The sequence below is a fragment of the Lemur catta genome, chromosome 21, assembly GCF_020740605.2.
Source record: "Lemur catta isolate mLemCat1 chromosome 21, mLemCat1.pri, whole genome shotgun sequence".
NCBI lineage: Eukaryota > Metazoa > Chordata > Mammalia > Primates > Lemuridae > Lemur > Lemur catta.
The window spans coordinates 17,366,276-17,387,238 of NC_059148.1; the positions used below are offsets into that span (position 1 = coordinate 17,366,276).

General features: G+C 43.6%; 1 protein-coding gene across 2 annotated transcripts in view; it reads right to left on the reverse strand.

The window, feature by feature from the left end:
* SLC5A4 (solute carrier family 5 member 4) overlaps positions 1-20,357 on the reverse strand; it is a 38,313-nt gene extending 17,956 nt beyond the window's left edge. The window contains exons 1-8 of one of the 2 annotated variants that reach the window (XM_045534570.1): positions 20,207-20,357; positions 18,844-18,915; positions 16,783-16,887; positions 14,653-14,712; positions 12,724-12,828; positions 5,447-5,552; positions 3,833-3,913; positions 222-442 (exon numbers count right to left, since the gene is read on the reverse strand). In XM_045534570.1, coding sequence (XP_045390526.1) covers positions 222-442; positions 3,833-3,913; positions 5,447-5,552; positions 12,724-12,828; positions 14,653-14,712; positions 16,783-16,887; positions 18,844-18,915; positions 20,207-20,341 — 885 coding nt within the window. In that variant the 5' untranslated portion in view covers positions 20,342-20,357. The remainder of the gene's footprint in view (positions 1-221; positions 443-3,832; positions 3,914-5,446; positions 5,553-12,723; positions 12,829-14,652; positions 14,713-16,782; positions 16,888-18,843; positions 18,916-20,206) is intronic. The other variant, XM_045534571.1, reaches the window with a different exon arrangement.
* Between the last annotated feature and the right edge of the window lie 606 nt (positions 20,358-20,963).

Consider the following 20,963-nt stretch of genomic DNA (forward strand, 5'->3'; position numbering starts at 1 on the left):
TAACAAGCCTCACAGAAGTGTTTGACTCTTTAACTGATGTGTGTGTACAAAATAGAAACTGAATTCTTTTCTATGAGACGAGAAAGAGCAACATAAATGCGTGCGCTCGCAAACACACACACACACACAGACACACACACACACAGACACACACACACACACACACAGACACACACACACACACACACACAGACACACACACACACACACACTCTCTTCACCTGATCTGTGCACCAGTACCACAGAGACGTAATGAATATTCCCAATATCATTCCTGGCCATGGAATGTCCCCAGAGACAGGATCTCGGAAAAGGTGGAAGGAGTCCCCCTGAGGAGTGTAGCACGTGGCGTCGATGGTTAGGTTGTCCCCTTCGACTACGGACGGGATGGCGTTCATGTACTTCTCTGTAAAACTCTCGTAGCCTCCAACTTCGGCAAAGGCTGAAAAGGCACCAGACAAGATGAAATGTCCGACTGAAATCGAACACGCCCGGTGTGCGTGCTCACTGCTTTGTGGTGGAGGTGCCCAAGCACCTCCCATCGGCCTGGTGAAACCCGCAGTGACCTTCTCCCAGCGTACGTGTCCTCCTGGTACCCCCACTGGCATCGAGCACGGTACCAGAACGACTCCCACAAAGTGCGTAAAGCAAATAACTCTAACTTGTCTTCTTATAGTGCTCTTTAAAGTTTGCGGTTCAAGCCTTGCTTTAAGGTAAAAATGAAACCGTAACCCAACAGACTGGGATTGGTATCTCACAACCATCCAGCGCAGAAACACACCTGAAGGTGGGATAACAGAGCGAGCCCGGTGGAATTGGCCATCAGTCATCAGACAGCCCCAACTCCTCTGAAAGCAACGGGAAGCAACAGCCTCTCCCCCTGACTCAGAGCTGGGCTATTCTGATCTCGCTTGCGATCTGGTTTCCTGGTGCAACACCATTCTGCCTACGTTTCAACAAAAAACGAGAAAGAGAAGGAGCAGAAATTGGAGGCAATAGGTTAGCTGTTAGGAGGAAAAATGGTGAGACTCAACCCACTATGGGTCTGGACAGGTTGGTCAGGTGCAGGAAAAAATTACAGTTGATCTTAGAAAGATGAGCCCAGGCATCTGTGGTCACAGTACGGATTTAAACGGTGCAAAATTCATCTGAGTATCCTACAGTTGTAGAGTTGAGTTGACATTGATTTACTTCTTCATTATTTAATTGAGGACCTATTATATGCCAAACATTGTGCTGGGATCATGTGAAAAATGAATGTGCAAGGCAGGAACTCAGCCTGGTGGTGGATACAGACAATACAAGGAAATTGCTTTGATTAGATAAACATGGTTTGTAAGGAAAATACACAGGGGACCCTAAGAGATAAGAGAATCCCCTTTCCTCAACCTGAGCGTGGGAGAAGTGAGGCTTGGAGACACTGATGCCAGGGAATGAATGCATCACTGAGGCCAGAAACTAATGAACCATGAGCAAGAATAGTGTGGACAGTCTGGATAAATAAACAGAAAGTAGATGGCTGACTAGACACATGTAGTATGTGCCTCCTCTACAAAGAGGAACCAGAATAGGAAGGAGATACTCACATTTTGAATGGATTGTTTCGGAGAGAAAGCTAGGTATAACCAGAAGAAGGGGAAGTACCAAAAGCATGTGAGGAGAGGGTTTAGGCATGCTGGCTGGGAGCTGGGAGAAGCTCCTGGATGTGGGAAAGCAGTAAGAGAGAAACCCCCAGGTCTTCACACTATGAAACAGGCTCTTACAGTCTTGGCTATGGGCAAATCCCTCAACTCCCGTGGGCATTGGGCCCAACATAGGCAGCTGCCTAGAGATTGGACGTAGACGATGCTCCAGAAAGGGAACCCAAGTGCAATACCACAGCATCCATGCCTAGAGCACCTGCCGCTGGGTGCCCAGATACTGGGGATCTACAGACATGGCTACTGCTGCTGTGCTGTTCTGAGGAAGGAGAACAGAGACTGGGGACTCCCATGCAACTCTAGAAAGGTCCCCACCCCTGTGCTGTGGGCTGGTTGTGAGACTGAGATGTGAGTGGATTGCACTCCCCACAGCTTCTTGCCCACACTGCTTGCCGGCAAGGGGCCCTACCCTCTCTAGTCCTGGGCTCAAGGCACCATTTTGAGAGTTTCATGCTGGGCTACACCCTGCCCTTGGGCCAAGTTTGGGTTGACACAGCTGAAGCCATTACCTGGCTGAGGAGGCACAGGGAAACTAGGCTCTCCTAGGCATACCTGGGACAATACTCACCATCCTGCAGCAGGCTGCTGTGGGACTGGAGAGTATCCTGTCCACCCATCACAGCCAGCAGCAACACCAACAGGGACCCTTTGGGTCTCAGTGGGTTGCTCCATCACTGCTGCTGCTGTCACCATCACATCACACCAGCTGCCCAGGGGCCTGATAACCTGCCCACACACCAGGACCACTTCTCCCAATATTAGCTTCTGCATAAGCCACCTGCAGGTCCAAGAATTGGCCCTCCAGGACCCACTAACACTGGTGCCACTGTAAGCTGCAGCAGGGCCTGAAATCAGACACACACAACCCTCTCCTCCTAACGAGGAGATATGATCTTATATCTGGAAAACTCTAAAGACTCCACCAGAAACTCTTTGATTTGATAAATTAATTCAGTAAAGTTTCAGGATACAAAATCAATGTACAGAAATCAGTAGCATTCCTATACCAATAATGGTCTTGCTGAGAAACAAATCCCATTTAAAATAGTTGCAAAAACAAAAACAACCCCCCCGCCCAAAACCCAAAACAACTTAGGAATATATTTAACCAAGGAAGTGAAAGAGCTCTACAAAGAAAACTACAAAACAATGATGAAAGAAATTTTGGGTGACACAAACAAATGGAAAAATACCCCTAATTAACAAGAATTAATATTGTTAAAATTACCATACTGCCTAAAGCAATTTACAGGTTCAATGCAATCTCTATCAAAATAACAACATCATTTTTTAACAGAATTAGAAAAAAACAATTATAAAGTTCACGTGAAACCAAAAAAGAGCCTGAATAGCCATAGCAATCTTGAGCAAAAAGAACAAAACTGGAGGTACCACATTGCCTGACTTCAAATTATATAGTACTACAAGGCTATAGTAACCAAAACAGCATGACACAGGCATAAAAATAGACACATAGATCAATGGAACATAATAGAGAACCCAGAAATGAAGCCACATACTTATGGCCCACTGATCTTTGATGAAGTCAACAAGAATATATACACTGGGGAAAGGACACCCCTTTCAGTGAATGGTGCTGGTAAAATTGAATTGCCATATGCAGAAAAATGAAACTGGACCCCTATTTCTCACCATATAAAAAAATCAATGCCAGATGGTTTGAGGACTTGAATGTAAAACCTGAAACTATAAAACAACTAGAAGAAAACCTGGGGAAAATTCTTCTGGACATTTTCATCGGGGTGGGGAACCTGCAGCCTTGGGGCCACATGTGGCCTTCTGGATCCTTGAGTGCAGCCTTTTGACTGAAACCAAATGTTACAGAACAAATCCTTTTAGTAAAGTGGTTTGAAGTTTGGATTCGGTCAAGGGATCTGGAGGGCCATATGTGGCCTTGAGGAATGAAGTAAAGTTGTTCCCCCATTTCCTCATGCTGAAATAATATAGCAAGGAAGAAGTCAGGTAGACATTTCAATGATGGGAATTATAGAAATGTGTGGATAGTGTGGCCATGTAGACCTGGGAGGCAGCAGTAAAGAGTAGACAGATTGAACAGGAACAAGTCCCATGATTTCCGACCCTTGGGCCCTGCACATGCTGTCTTCACTTACCAAAACCCATGAGAATAAAAGACCCAATCAGCATGATGATGGTCTGGAGGGTGTCTGTGTAAATCACTGAGGCCAAGCCCCCTGTTGAGAGAGGGAAAAAAAGAACCAGGGCATTTTATCCATGTGTACTCATGCGTTTGCCTTCATCTTTGGGTTCCCTTCCACCCAAATGCTGGAAATGACTCAACAGAAAACATGAAAAACTCTGGGCTGAGCTACAAATTTGTTTTGGCATCATAATCTCCTTAGTATTTGTGTCTTTCATTGGTTCTCCTATTTCTCTTGCCTTTCCCTGATTCAAAGTTTCTATGAATTATAGCAGAATTCCATCATTATGTGAGTTTTTGAATATTAGGTAGCAAAAAGGCAAAAATTTAATACTATTAAAGTTTCCTTAACAATCTCTCAAGTCACTCCCATTTAGAACAATATCCCTGCTCTAAAAAAACTAGCAAAACTATTTCCACTTTAGTGTTGGGACATATCATTGTTTCATTAACTAAATATGAGGTCTAGTAATTGATTTGTGTTCTGCTGCAATATTGTACAAAGAAACCCCCAACTTCTCTTTCAATCCTAGACTTACTAGACACTCAGTTGACAAGATATTTCCTTTATGAGAGTGTCTTGAGGAAATAAGGCTGATGTTGAAAACAGGACTGTCATGCACCTATGCCTGTTACAAAGAATTATTCCAACTGGAACTTTCCAGTTAAGCCACTTCCATGTAGACCTTCTCCTATCAACAGCCAGTACCACCAATGAACAAGTGCCACTAACTGTAGTAAGCCCCTGTAACCAATGATCTTTGTTTCAAAACAGCTTATGTGGACTCTCCCTCTTTGTCTTTAAAAGTTTCTTCTTGCCCCAACCCCTTTGGATGTGCCTATGGTCCACCATAGCATGCTTATCCTAGATTGCACCCCCTTGCTGTTTCTGAATCAACTCTTAGTTTTAGAGTCAGTCTCTCTGTCATTTATTTTAGGTTTACTGTTTGATGTATGAAAATGGTTCCAGAACTGTCTTGATTTTTCTAGCTATTATTCTTTATGTTTCCCAACTCAGCTGGTATAGTTTAATTTTCATAAGTTAGTGTGCATGAGACACTGCACGGACACACTTAGTTCATCAGAGCCTGCTTGGACTATTGCCACACACTTTCTCCCCACCACCAACCCACCGCTCCAGTACTCCTCCCCCGACTGCACCATTCATAGCCCAAGGCCACTCCATGGCACCTTGTCTTCATTTGAACTTTACCTTGCATTTGCCAGTCTCATGTCTGAGCTGCTATTTCATCCAGCCTTCCATGTAGATGATATGCTGAATTCTAAATGCCAATCTGGGCACCAAACACAGAGTTGAACCAAATCACCCATTCCCCATCCCAGCCACCACATTATTTTCCTCCATCAAGGTGCTCATATCTGATAAGGAGGATTCTGTTTTATTTGCTCTAGTTGTGTTTCTTGTGTTGTGCCTGACTCTCACAGTGGGAATGAAATGGATCCTTCCCTCGGCAATGACAAGGCTAACACTGAGGTTGATAACTGCAGGTGGGGATAAGATGAGCAGAAGGCAGCAACAATTGGGCAAAATATGCAAAAGACTCACCGGTGATGGAATAAAGAGCAGTAACAGCCAAGAGGATGAAAATTGCCAGGTAAAGGTCCAATCCCAAGGCCACCTGGATGAATATGGCTCCAGAAAATATGTCTGCCTAAAAAGGGAACAGTCCAGGTGGGAAAAATAATGGATTTCAGGCTGCTGGTTTCTCTTCCCCAGTGTCCACTCTCCCCTCTCCTCCCACCCCTTCTTTTCCTGGTAGACTCCTACTTGTCCTTTAAGACACAACTTGGATGTCCCTACGGCAATATCTTACATAAAGCCTCAACGATGATTTTCATTCTCTCTTCTATATCCTATAGGCAATAAAATACCCCATAAAAATGGACTGTAATTGGAGGTACTAGCGTGAACTCATAATTTCTAAAATATGTGTACGTAGGTGTATAGCTGCACCATAATGTATATGTATGGATGTGTGTATCTATATGTATACGTATGGATGTGTATATATACATATGTATATTTATACGTGTGTATATGTGCATATATTTCCTAATTTTCTCTGTTGAAAAAGCCAAGAAACAAAGACAATCCAATGAGCACACTTAGCCTCCAGACTTGGGTCCCTAGTACCCTTCTACACTTAAAGGAGCCAGGGTGCTCCTAGAAAAATGAGTGATTTCAAGCCCAGAACAAGGTTGGTGCAAGATGAGTCTAGAACATTTTGTTATGCCAGAATTTAAGTAATTGCTCAACAAGAGGATGAGAGCATTTCACATTCTTTACACGGGAGCCAGTTTGAGGAGTTCCCACTGGCCAAATCTGGTATAATATGAGCATCAAAATAATGACATATAATAATCGTTTGTAAACCAATAATGAGTAGGAATTTATGAGTCCACATCAATGACAGATAGGTAGATAGGTAGAGAAGAAGGGAGGGCTTTTGCCCTTAGCAGCATGCTGAATGCTGACTGGCAACTGTGGAGAGAGTGCAAGAGTTGGAAAATTGTCATTTGGCAACCATTATAGTAAAGACTGGATCAGGCACATCTACAAATGCTAAATCTAGTGGGACATTTTGAAGAGGGACAGGATATTTAAATGATTCTGAGTATCTCATCACAGACTGCTTATTTGTTACAGGCGGAAAATAAAACAGTAAATATACAGTGAAGAAACTGGGCAAAACCTTGACCAGAGGATCAAAATTAACATCACCATTGAGGTGCCTCTAGATAGGATACTTTTCATTAGGATACAATATTGCTGATGTAGTATTCCACCCAAGAATGCATAATCTGAGCCCAGACATGAGGAAATATCAGACAAATCCAAAATGAAGATTGTTATATTAAGGAGAGTGGGGTGGGGCGCTATTCTTCAAAAATGTTAATGTCATCAAAGACAAAAACAGGGTGTGGAAATGTTCTAGATGAAAAGAGTCTAAAGACATATGATAACTAAATGTAATACCTGACACTAGACTGCATCCTGTACTGGACACGAACAGATGCAAAAAAGGATATTGCTGGGTCAATTGGCAAAAGTGGCATTTAAATAGTAGATTAGATAAAATTATTGCATCAGTGTTACATTTACCAAACTTGATAGTGCTATTGTGGTTTTGCAAGAAGTTGCCCCTGTTCCTAGGAATAGGATTATAAAGGGAGTGCTTGATTCAGAAAACCATGGTTTTGCAACTGCCATAGTAAAGATTGGATCAGGTAAAAATCATTGGATCAGGTAGAATCATCAATGAATGTTAAATCTAGGTGGAAATTTACATTGAATTCTTTGGGGTTAAAGGGCAATGATATATGTAAGAATTTCAGCTGGTTAAAAACCTGAGAGAGAGATGGAAAGAGAGAAGGAGAGAGAGAAAGAGAGAGAGAGAACAATGAGGAGGAGGAGAAAGAGAAAGAGAGGGGAGGGGAGGAGAGAGAAGAGTTGAGGAGAGGAGGAAAGAAGGGAAAAGAAAAAAGAGAAGTTACAATAGTAGAATTTCCTCTTGTCCTTGGGATAGGGAAAGATTTCTTCCATGAAAAGAACCAACCATTAGAGAAAAGATTGATAGATTTGACAGCATCAAAATTAGGGACTTCTGTTCATCCAAAGAGAAACGATGGAGTTATTATCTCCTATGATAACAGTGCCTTGTTCTGGAATACCTCCTGAAGGACCCGTCTGAAGCTCTTTTTGAGGAGGTGTCATTCTTTTCAGAAATATATCCATAGAGGTTTGCTTGGTTTCTTCCTCCCTCCTTCCCTCCCTCCCTCCTTTCCTTCCTTCCTTCCCTCTCTCATTTTCTTTCTTTCTCTTCTTTGTTTCCTTTCTTTTCTTTCTTTCTTCTTCTCTCTCCCCCTCCCTCCCTCCTTCCTCCTTTCTTTCCTTTTCTTTCTTTCAAACATAGATTTGCTTATAAGTAGATACTGTACCATGCACATCTATTAATAAAAGCCATTTGGTATTGGGAATCCATGTTTTCACACTTTTTAAGGAGCTTGAGGTATGCAAAAGCTTTTGCTAAATCCTTCACTGTGAATTTTCCCCAGGGGTTTGTTATTTCTTTTCCTGTAGTTTCCTTTTCTCTTGCTTTTCCTTCAGCTATGTGTTCCTGTTCCAGTTTGAACACCTACTCATTAGTCAATTCCTTAGGACGATGTCGCTAGGTGATAGAGATTTTTCAGCCCTGTTATGTTTCAGACCACCCTCGTATATGTGGTCTGTCATTGACTGACACGTCATATGCAGTGCATGACTGTGTACCATATGGCCCAGCAATTAAACTCCTTGAATGTACATAAATGCATGCTCAAGAATACTAAGAGACATATAGACAAAATGTCTATATGTTATTCATAATAGCCAAAAGGAAGAAACCATATACTTGTTCATTAACAGTGGGACAAATAAACAAATTTGGTATAGTTATACAATGTCAATACTCTATAGCAATGAAAATGAGCAACTGCATCAATAATATGGATGAATCTTACAAATACAATAATGATCAAAAAGAGACAAGAAACAGAAGAATGTATACTGTTTGGTTACATTTATATAAAATTCAAGAGGCAAAACTAAATTAAAGTGTTAGAAATTAAGGTGATAGTTATCTTTGGGGGTAACTATCTTTGAGGGAGAAATGTTTGTAGGAGCCATGAGGGTCTTCTTAATTATGTGGGTGTTCATTTTTTGATAATTGATGGACATGTTCCTTTACGTTTTGGCACTTTTATGGTGTGTATACTACCATACATACATAAAATAAAGAATTCTATACTGATAGACAGGAAAACTGGGCTCTGTGCTGGCTTTGAAACTTATTCACAACGTAAACTCAGGCAAGTGATTTCTGCTAACTGGATTCCAGCCTGAGCAGCTATAAAATGAAGGATTTGGGGCAAATCCACTTTAGCGTCCCTCTATACAGTCATGCAGGGGTAAGCCTGGGTAAAGTATGAACTGCTGCCTGGGATCCTGGCTTTCTACCTTATTCTGAGTCTCAAATATTTGTGAACAGAGAAAGCATCTACAGGTAAAATCCCTGGAGAACAACACCAACACTTGCAACCTTGCAACACTTGCAACACATGACACTTTGACCCAATTCTTTTCAAAAAGCCATGCTCGGTTCTAACTCTTGGTCTTTGTCTGTGTGGTTTCCACACCTATATTGCCCCACCCTCCACCCCAGCTCTACATCTGACTGAGCCTGTGTCCAAGAACTTCTCCGGCTGTAGACCATTTAGGGTGTATGTGAGGCGGTTCCTGTCCGAATTCTCCCCAGTATTTTGTCTGCAAAGCATCAGTTAGCTCTTCAATGTTGACTTCCGACTAATGTTACTGTAGCCACACATGTCATCTCTGCAATCCAACCAGGAACGCCTTGGAAGCCAGATCTCATCTTCAGAGGATCAATTATTGGACTGACCATACAGAGGAATGTGAGTGAGTGAATGAATGGGACATGAGATATGTCTACACTATGGATTGTGTAGATTACTCTTTCATAATTGTTGGCAGAAAAGTAATGATGAAAAATAGAATAACAGGTACAGGGTGCACAGAGTAAAGCAATGGTTACTGTTAGGATGGAAGACACTTGAGCATGTTGGTGATGGGGGGGGCAGTTTGTAGAAAGAAAAGGTAAGAGTCGATGGAGGTAGTTACAAAGCCTGTGGCCTGAGACATTGAGAAGACAGGATCAGGGCAGGCACAGGATAAGGGCTTGCCTTTGACAAAAAGGAAGATGGCTCATCTTCAGAGTGGTGGGAAGAAGGAAAGGATGGAGCAAATGTAGATTATTTGGGTGAAGGGAAATGAATGATTCAGGATTAACTTTTCTAGAGAAAGTAGAAGGTGAAGCTTTCTGCTAAGAAGCAGGGGTCCAGGAGCTAAAAAAAACTGTGGACAGTTTAAAATGGTCACTGGGAGAGCCAGCGTAAAATCATAAGAAACACATAAAAGGATTATTGATTGAAGTGTAGAGCCTGGCAGGTGAGACACCCAGGGAGAAGGTGTGGGGTCCAATAGAGGGACCCCCACGTGCAAGATCAAGTCCACCCCGCTCTGCCTGGACCCCTGGGTCCTCAATGTGTGCTTCCCAGCTTCCCGGGTCTTTTCTCAGCACAGACTTGTGCTGGTCCCACTTGGGTCTGCCTCCTTTGAATCAGATCCTTCTAGAACCTATACAAAACAATTTAAAAATTAAGAAATAGCATATGAAGCATGTTAGTTAGAAACACAGAAGCCAATTCCAAAAGAATCATAGAAGACTTAGGGCTAGGTTTCTTTGTAGATCTTGAGGCTGAGAAGGGGTATAGCAGGAAGGAGATGGTTGTGTTATTTTTTTTCTCTAAGATTTGAAAAAAGGCCTGCCATTTTATCATCCCACCAGACAGCTGTGTTGGTGAAAAATCCGTTCTTGATTTTCTGAGCCTAGAACCCAACTCAGTTGTACAAATACGAAGTACTTTCTGCAACCTAATTCACACTGGCATTTTTCAGGAATACAATTAAAATATAAATTGAGGGAAGATTGTACTTTAAAAAAATTGGATATTTACAAAAAAACCTGTTCACCGTTTCAGAAAGAGAGCATTTCCTGTGGGGGTCCACTCACACATATCTGCTTCATCTGCATTTATAGCCGTCTCATTTATACCGATCTACATAGAGGGGCGATTATTGAACCACGGCATTTTGATTTCTTGTATAGTCCTATCTGATCATTTACATATTAAAACACACTTTTATCTTATTATGAATTCCTTGACCTTTGTTTCTATTACATAGTGCCATTAAGGCATTATATTGTACCATTAAGGCAGTATGTTGATGGTTTGGAAATTATATGTAAGTAGCTTACATATTATCAATGACTTTTTATTGTTGTATAACATAGATGACATAAAATTTGCCATTTTAAACCATTTTAAGTGTACAATTCAGTGGCATTATTTATACTCGCAATGATTATAAAGTATTTCTCATAATAAAGAGGAATTATGATGATCCAGGATTTTCTTTTGCTACAAAGGATTGTATTGGAACCATGGTCAATACCTGAGGAAGAACTCTAGATTAGATAATAGTTCATAGCAAAGTTAACTTCCTGATTTTAAAATTTGCAAGGTGGTTTTCTAAAAGAATATCAATGTTTTTAGGAAATACAAACTGAAGTATTAAGGGATAAAGGGTCATTGTGACTATAACTGATTCTCTCTATATATGTTATCAGAGGTGGAATATCGGCAAGCAAGATGATCTTTTTCAAATCTGGGCAGAGGACTATGAGAACTGTCCTGCCCTAACTCTTTATAATGATCTGTCTAATAAGTAACCAGGACAGAATCTGTTATCAGAGTGTAAAAGTACACAAAAGGTCATGTCTAATATTAACTATTATTAATACCATTTAAAGTGTAACCTTGCACGTGAGAATGGAGTCCTGCTGGGAAATCTTTCCAGGTGACCACACACCCTGCACGGTCACACTCCCGGCCTCCCTGTGCCCCCACCCAGCTCACCAACATCCCATCCCTAGCCCACCACCAGGAACCCTCCACTCCAAAAAGCTGCAATCCTCGTTTTCTACAAGTGCTGCTGAATCTCCAAATTCCTTTGTTTCCTCTCTGATTATCTCCAAAGAATGTAACTTTTTAAAAGCTTTTAAGTTTTTTTTTTAACACTTACTTGTGACATCTGTTTGACAGGGGTGGTCTTAGACAAAATAGGTTAAGTTTAAGAAAAGTCAGAATAATAATATTAAGGAAAGTAGTATGGAGATACCTCAAAGAACTAAAAGTAGAGCTACCATTTTGATCCAGCAATGCCACTGCTGGGTATTTACCCAAAGGAAAAAAAGACATTCAATAAAAAAGATACTTGCACTCGAATGTTTATAGCAGCACAATTCACAATTGCAAAGATGTGGAAACAATCCAAGTTCTGATCAGTACATGAGTGGATTAATAACGTGGCATATGTACACCATGGAGTACTACTCAGCCATGAAAAGGTGAACTAATACCTCTTGTATTACCCTGGATGGAGCTGGAGCCCATTCTTCTAGGTGAATTATCACAAGAATGAAAAGGCAAATACCACATGTACTCACCATCAAATTGGTATTAATTGATCAACATTTATGTGCACATACGGAAGTAACATTCACTGGGGATTGGGCAGGTGGGAGGGGGAGGAGGGGATGAGTAAATTCACACCTAATGGGTGTGGTACACAATGTCTGGGGGATGGGCATGCTTGTAGCTTTTACTTGGGTGGTGCAAAGGCAATTTATGTGCCCAAAGCATTTGTAGCCCTGTAATATTCTGATACAATAAAAAAATAAAAAAAAAATACAAAGTACTTGTGGTTCATGTGACAGATAATCAAACTAAAAATGAAAATATAAGCCTGGGTTGGCTCTGAGAAAGAATAAAAAGGGGATTGTGCAGTGGAAAAGGTAGGAGACCAGAGAAGCCCTCCTCTTCACCACTAAGTAGCTGTGTGACCTGAATGAGACATTTTGTTCTTTCCGTACCTCCCTGTTTTCATAGCCTTGATGCGAGGGTAGATTTACACTCTGCAGCCTCTTGTGACTTGAAAGCCTACTACTCTATGAACTCAGGGTCTTGAAGCTCCTTTTTCCCCCATTAAGACTTGCTAAAGAGATCCCAGGGAGTTTAAGATATCCCTGTGGCTCAATCCCTTAAAGGCTGTTGATGGTCTACACACCCAGCTCTCTCATCTTAGCACTCTGGCCCCATCAGGCAACTTCTTGAAGCTAAAATGCCAGGAGACACTGAACTCACTGAGATTCTCAAAGCCACACAGATGAAGAGGGAGAGGCTGGAAAGGTAGATTTGGAGTCGCTTCCCACCAAACCTCTTCTTGAGATATTCCGGCATGGTCATCACCTGCAGGGACAGACATTGACAGGGATTCACCTTCGGAGCCCCGCACGTTCAGATTGCTCAATATTTACTATGAGCAGGTAATCACTGTGAGTGGCACCTGGAATGCAGAGGTGAGGAAGGCATGGTCCCCGGGAGGGTGGCAATGCTGGAATGAACACAGGTGTAGGAGTCAGATGACCTTGGGATCTCTTCCCAGTTCCAGTGTTTCCTAGATGTGTGACCTTTAGCAAACGACAGTGTCTCTAAATCTCTGTTTTCTCATCTGTAAAATGGGGGTTTAATGTGAAGGTACAGATAAAGTACCTACAACATCAAATACCTAGTAGACACTCTACAAATAATTTTTATTGTTTTCACCAATAATGTTGCAGTCTGGTGAAAATACTATTATAAATAATGAACCACAATTATAATGACACAATAAATTGATAATTGAACGAGTTGATAATATACATTTGGGTATATATTTATTTAATTATCTTTATCGAAAGAAAGAGAATCGCATTAAACCTTTACTTAGAGAAAAACCCGTGGTTATCATCAGCGAAATATGAGATCTCCATAGCAGATGAAGCCATGATTTAGTCTTCCTCAGTACGAAAGGAGGGCGAATAAATATTTATATTATATTATCAAAAACAAGAAGGGGAACTCTTGGTGGACCAGAAACTGGGAGGAAGCCCTGAAAGACGGTAAGCCACATTTAAGAACACACCCATGAGTTCTGTGTCTTTGTACCAAAGACAGTATTTTTCAGCAGAGCTTGTTCAAGTCTGGAACTAGAAGGGACCCTGGGTGAGCAAAGGGTGAATATATGGGGGCCTGCAAGGCACTAGGCAGGATTGCCTTGGGATATAGCCCCCTGTGGTCTAAGCACCAGCAGGAGAAGGAATGACCCAGGCTCAGAGAGGCAGGGCAGTGCCCCCATTGGTTGGCAACACCTGGGTTGAGGGGCGTCACCCTGGCTGTCGTACATCCTATCCCTAATTGAGCAAAGAAATGACAACTGTCAAAATGGCAAAAATTAGAATGAAGGAAAATGCCACGGGTGAGACCCCTCACACTGATAGTGATCAGCAAGTCGACAGCTGTCTGCAGCCACGCTGAAGAGCAATGTGGCAGCACTTGGTGGATTTATGTAAATGCAAGCCCAGACATCTGGGGACAAGCGATATTAGGGCAGTGGTTTCTAAAAGATGGCGATTTTAAGATTTTAACCCCCAACAGGGGACATCTGAAAATAGCTGGTGCTCCTGGTATCGAGTGGGTAGAGCCCAGGGGTCCCGCCCAGCATCCCTGACGCGCAGACCAGCACCCCACAACAAAGAACTCTCTGGCCCAAGATGTTGATAGTGCCAAGATTGAGGGGCTCTGGACACTCTTGATTTTAACTGTAATTTTACCTGTCCCCCAAATACTCCATGTCCTTTCATGATTTTTCAGGTTCCTTATGTTGTTTTCCCTAATCATCTGTGATCCAACTTTTCTACCTATGGAGATGACTCTTGTCCCTCAAAGCTGAAGTCAGGTCACCTCTGAGAAGCTTTTTGTGAAGCACAGGGGTGGCCTGGCATCGGTGATCCTGCACCAGGCTGACTCTATGACCGTGGTCACTGTGCAGGGCCACCACTGATTCCTCGCCTGGCCACAGCCACATTCTACACTGGGAGCCCCTCTAGGCAAGGAACTTGATCTTTGTCTCCTGCATATTTCTAGCAATAGGCCAGGGGAAGGCCGGGCACCCAGGTTTCAAGATGGAACAGAAAGAATGCGTGAATAAATGAAGGGCTGACACATTGCCCTGGAACACCTGAGGATACTCACCCCTGCCCTGATGTAGATGGGGACAAAGACCCACCCGAGAACCACCAGCAGCACTGAAGACTGCAAGAGAACACAAAAATGAGCATGACGTTAAAGAGGCTTGGCTTGCGGACCTTGTCATTTTATGACCTCTGAGTCTAAAAAAAAAAACTTTGCTTAGATACTGTCCCACTCAAACACCTATAATCCCTAGACAACTGTGTGCTCCTTTCTTCTGTTTCTGTGGATCAGAGGCAAAAGATGTCTGGTGAAAAGCGGACAGAAGATAAGAGATCTGAGCCCAGCTGGACCACCGGAACATCATACAATCTTTGTGAAAAGGAATTTTTCTTGAGTGGCAGGAATATTAAGCCTAGTAACAAAGCAATGAAAAAAAAATTTGGTGCTGGAAGAATACCCCAGCGCCCCCCAAATCTTGAACATACATTAATAATAATGATAACAACATAATCTAGCACGAATATGCAATGCCTACAGAGTCTGCACATATATTATTGGTGCTGCTCTCACGACAACCAGGGGAGGCAGATAAGATAAGCACGGTTATTCTTACCTCACCAGGGGGGCGCCCGAGCCTCACAGAGATTAAGGAAGCCCAAGGTCGCAGGTTAAAAGAGCAGTAGCTGTGTTCCCTGCAGCCGGGTAACCTCACCCACGTGGGCCATAGGTCATTCTGTCCATGCCTCTGAAGGCTGGCTTCATTCCGGTGTGCACGGCACTTTCAGGACTAAACTCTGGCCATGGGACATATCTGGAGGCTGGGTCCATTCTGGAGTCCCTGATGCTACTAAAGTAAAAGAAGGGGCAAAATCTTCAGCAAGGGAGGGAGGGGCACAGGCATTCGTGATGACTCGAGGTCACTTTCTGAGCCCATCCAGGGATGATCTGTTTAACCTTTTACTGTGATCCAACTTCCTTCCACACAAGCATCCTTCTCTGACCGATATGCACACACAGGCTCGTGAAAGCACTAGAGCAAGTAAAAGAGCACAACAAACTCAGCCAACTCAAGAAGTATCGATGTCCTGTTCAACTCGATTGCAAACTCCTGTAGATTCTACCTACTGTCTCCCCCATCATTCACCCCTTACTCCACTGTCACTGCCGTGGTCAGGCCCCACTTGGACAATTTCTCCTCCTCCTCTGGCGTCAGCACCAGGGAGCTCCCTGACACGTGCCGAGCCCACACGCCACCTACGGTGTATGTCCCTCCAGTGAGCTTCGTCAGTGCTGTGTGTGCTGCCCGCCTGCGCTTTCTACACCGCGGTGAACGCGCGTCTGTCTCTCCCACTGGAACGGAAGCTCCCCCAGAGAAGGAACCATTGCTTTAACATTTTAAAATTTCTCGCATCCACTTCAGGGCTGGACACACCGTGTCATAGCTCAGGGAAGAGAGATAAAAGTGAGAATTAAGATGGTCAAGAAGATCTAACAAAAGTAGGGATTGAAGCATATAGAAATGGTGTTCCTGGGGAGAATATCTGCTTGGGACAACGCTTAGAGGTGAGTAATGACGTGGCTGGAATGGCCCAGGCAGAATGGGGCCACACAGGTGTCGAAGCTCAGATGGGAAGGGACTAGGAGAAGGAAAACTGGGAATCAAACCGAAGGGGGGGGTGCATCCGGCAGGGACTCCCAGAAAAACCTGGGATATAAGTTTGATTAAAATACATGGATGCTAGGGTTTGAATGTGTCCCCCAAAGTTCACAGGTTGGTAGCTTAATCCTCAGTGTTGAGAGGTGGGACATTTAAGAGGTGTTAAGGTCATGATGGCTCTGCCTTCATGAACGGATTAAAGCCATTATCAAGGGAGTGGGTTAGTTAATGCTGGAGTGGGTTGCTGATAAAAGGGTGAGTTCAACCCTCTTCTCTCTCTCTGTCTCTCTCTCGTGCTCTATTCCCCTTCCCCCTCCCCCATGGGAGAACACAGCAAGAAGGCTCTTGCCAGATGCAGGCCCCTCAACCTTGGACTTCCCAGCCTCCAGAGCTATAAGAAATAAATCTCTGTTCTTTGTAAAATACCCAGTCTGTGATCTTCAGGTAAAGCAGCATAAAACGTACTAAAGACTATGGGTTCAGTTGAAAGGATATGGTTTGATTGAAAGGGAAAAACCTACGATGTCACTTACATGCCATTCAAATGTCACAGTGGCGATTCCCGAAGATGCTCCTGTCCCAGCCAGCCCCACGAAGTGGCCACTGCCGATGTTACTGGCGAAGAGAGAGGCGCCCATCTGCCATGCAAGAGAGTGTACCAGGATTACAGTTGAAAGATCCAAATCAAACTTCTTGAAAACAGATAGATGTTGAGATGTTTCAATCTCTACTCTTTAGAACAGGAGTCAGCAAACGAGCACCCATGGGCTAAATCCGGCCCGTCACCAATTTTTGTAAGGCCCATAAGCCAAGAATTTTTTTTTTTAACATTTCTGAAGGATTAAAAAATGGTTAAAAGTCTAAATAAGAATAATATTTTGTGAAATGTGAAATTGTGAAATTACATGAATCAAATTTCAGTGTGTACATATTGACTACGGCAGCTTTTGTCCTACAATGGCAGGGTTGTGTGGTCGCAGTAGACCATATGGACCATAATCCCTAAAATAATTACAACTTTGTCTTTTAAAGAAAAGCTCGTTGACCTCTGCCTTAGGGAAACATTGTTCTATCTACCTAAATGCTTTGATTTGAGCCTGTCTTCAACCAAGTACTGCCAGACCCCCCATTAGTTCTTGCCCTTTTAATCAGCTTCAAAGACCCTGAGGCTGAGTAAGAGAGAGTTCCTCTCTGTCCTTCCAGCCATAGGACCCTCTCCTCATTCATCTCCCTTTCCAGCACATTCCCTGCTGATCTTTTTTTTTTTTTTTTTCTGAAGACAGAGTCCTGCTCTGTTGCCCGGGCTAGAGTGCAGTGGCGTCATCATAGTTCACTGCAACCTCCAACTCTGGGCTCAAGCGATCCTCCTGCCTCAGCCTCCTGAGTAGCTGGGACTACAGGCACATGCCACCGTGCCCAGCTAATTTTTCTATTTTTTGTAGAGAAGGTCTTGCTCTTGCTCTGGTTGGTCTGGAACTCCTGGCCTCAAGTGATCCTCTTGCCTTGGCCTCCCAGAGTGCTAGGATTACAGGCGTGAGCCACCACGCCGGGCCTGCCTGCTGTTCTTATGACTCAAAGGTCAAGAGAGACCTCTTGAGTGTGCGTGGATGAACACCAGTCCCGGCAGGACAGAACTGGGGTGTGGAACCCTGCAGCGCTGCTCCTGTTCCCACTTCTTCGACCTTTCTGTAAAACCAGCTTTTTCTATTCATATATTTGGGGACAAAGGATGCGATTGAGGTGGTTTGTGGCTTTGGGATTGGTTGAGCCTTAAATGTTTCACAAAACAGTCCTAAGAGGGCAATGTTTGATTGGGTGCCCCAAATAAAACTGCATTTCAAGCTTGCAGTTGTTCTGCTTCAATCATCCCAGACAGTCCCCTCTTCCCTTTCTATTATTTAGAAAATGAGTCAGCAGATCTATGAAGGAAACATTTACTGAGCACCCACTGTGTATCCAACCCACTGCTGACACATTCCAGGTTCAGAGAGGAAGAGGCTGCCTCTGCTGTAGTGAGACTTTGGCTGAGGGGGCCACACATCTAAACCCGGCAGGGAGAACACCCACTAGGCAAGAGTCAGAGGGACATAAACACCAGCACCATCACAGGGAACACTACCCACTACCGCTAATTGCATAGGGCAGAAGGACTAGACACCCAGAGTGGGCTGGAGTGAGCTGAGAGACTCCCCAAATGAGGAAGGACTTGAGCCAGGCATTGAAGGAGGAGAGCGGTGACGGGGGACAATCCAAATCAGAGAGGCAGGCTCAGCTCAGGGCTGGGAACCAAGGAGGAATGTGTGGGGCTAGGGAGAAGCCAGGGAGAGAGTTCTTGATGAGGAGCAGGAGATGGAGTTCAACTGAGGATGTTCTTAATTGCCAGACTAATCCTGCTCTCATAACTAGTGACACACTGTAATTCATTTACTGGAATCACAGCACAGAGCCATGAGGTCAGGGGTTTAGAAAAAGATGCACCAGTAAGTGGTAACCAAGGTACATCAGAAACGACCACATCCCTAATGTTTTCTATATTCACTCTTAAACATACTACACCCAGGAAATTTTTCTCCAGAAAACTTTGGTCCACTTACCGGCCACCAAGTCACATCTCTGCCAGCCAGGAAGAAGCCTCCCACCGAGCTCCGGTTGCTCTTCAGCATCGCCTGAGCAGAAGGGAAAACAGGTGAGGGTCAAACCACAGCAGATGCACCCAAGACAGCCGCGATGCTCTGGCCAGGGTGCTGACTGGTGCCGACTTTCCCAGCCCTCCTACAGACAGAAAGGTTTTCCTGTATTCTGTGATACGGCATCCTTGTGGGACTGCAAATTAGTACAACCTCTATGGAAAACAGTATGGAGATTCCTCAAAGAACTAAAAGTAGACCTACCATTCAATCTAGCAATCCCACTATTGGGTATTTACCAAAAGGAAAGGAAAAAAAAAAAAAAAGACTTTTCACCAAAAAGACACCTGCACTCCAATGTTTATTGCAGCACAATTCACAATTGCAAAGCTGTGGAATCAACCCAACTGCTCATCAATTCATGAGTGGATTAACAAAATGTGGTATATGTATACCATGGAGTACTACTCGGCCATAAAAAAGATGAATTAATACCTTTTGCAACAATCTGGATGGAACTGGAGACCATTCTCCTAAGTGAAGTGTCTCAAGAACGGAAAAACACACGCCACATGTACTCCCTGTTAAATTGAAACTAACCAGTGAGCACACCTGTGCACAGAGGGAAGTAAACTGAGTGGAAATCAACCAGCGGGGAGCGGCAAAAACCTACCTAACAGTTACTATGAACACTATTTGGGTGATGGGCACACCTTTAGCTGGGACCCAAGCATTACAAAAGTCATCCATGTAACCTAAGACATGTGTACCCCCTTAATATTTTGAAATTAAAAAAGGAGTTTAAAAATCATAGTTTCATAAAATCTAAGTTAGAATGAACTTGAGAAATCACATTCCTCAACTTCTGTGCTAACTGCTTTGCTTATTTTCATCGACTCAATGCGAGAGGGAGCTAGACCTGTGCTTGGAAGACAATTTGCAGCCTCGAACGCATTCCTAGAACTAAAGAACAGATTAAATGTCCTACCTCCTAAGTTAGATAGTGAGCAAATGGCAAAAGAAAGTAAAAGAAATGAGATAATAAAAATAAAGTCTTTATTCATTACGCCAGGATGCTGGGGACACCGAACAGAGCTAAGTCTGAAGGTCCCAGTCCTGGCCCTGTTCACACAACGGGGTTGTTAGAATAACTCAGTGGAAGCGTTATTTATGTCACACACAAGAAAATGATTCTGATAGAAAGAGAGTGACATTAGTGAAATCTCTTAATCTCGTCTCAGCTTTGTCACACCACACCTTTCCCTCCCTAATACGCCTTCTCCCCCTTAATCTCGTGCCCACCCTGAAAGCCCACTGGTTTCCCACATACCCACAGCCCGACAGCCATCACCGCCACAAAATAGATGACAATGACAGAGATGTCTGCAGCGTTTTGGAGGCGCTGTGACAGTGCAGGTGGCTCTGGGGTCCCAGCCACGGTGCTGGGGCGTAGCGTGCTGGCCATGGCTGCAGGTGGCGCTTTCCCCATCCCGGAGATGACCCCGTCTTTATATAAGCTCTGGGTTAATCATCAGCCTTAGGCAGGTGGAGAGAGATATCAGAGCCAGCTCCTTTGCTAGAGGACCTTTAAACCTCCCCTCCGAAGCTCTGATACCCCAGCCCTGCAGGGGACAGTGCTGGCCTAGGTAGAGTGTGAGAATGAGGGGTGAGGGGCCAGAAATGGGGTAAGAAGTGGAGGTGGAGGGGGGGATGCTCGCTGACTGCAAAGACAGGGTCTTTAAGGAGATTTGACCGGGTGGAGAGAGGATTAGGGCGAGACGAAGGGTGACATGTGTTTAACTTTTTCACGAACTGTCGAACTGTTTTCCACGGCAGCTGCTCCATTTTACATTCCCACCACGATGCCCAAGAGTGCCGATTTCTCGATAATTTTCCTTCTTCTTTTCCAATCAGGATGCCATTTAATTATTTCTATTTATTACCTAATTACTCTGGCTAGGACTTCCAATACTACATTGAATAGAGGCAGTGGGTTAATTTCTAAAAATATATAAGAAACTCCTACTACTCATTAGCAAAATCCCCCCTAATAATTAAATATGGGCTAAAGACTTGAGCAGACATTT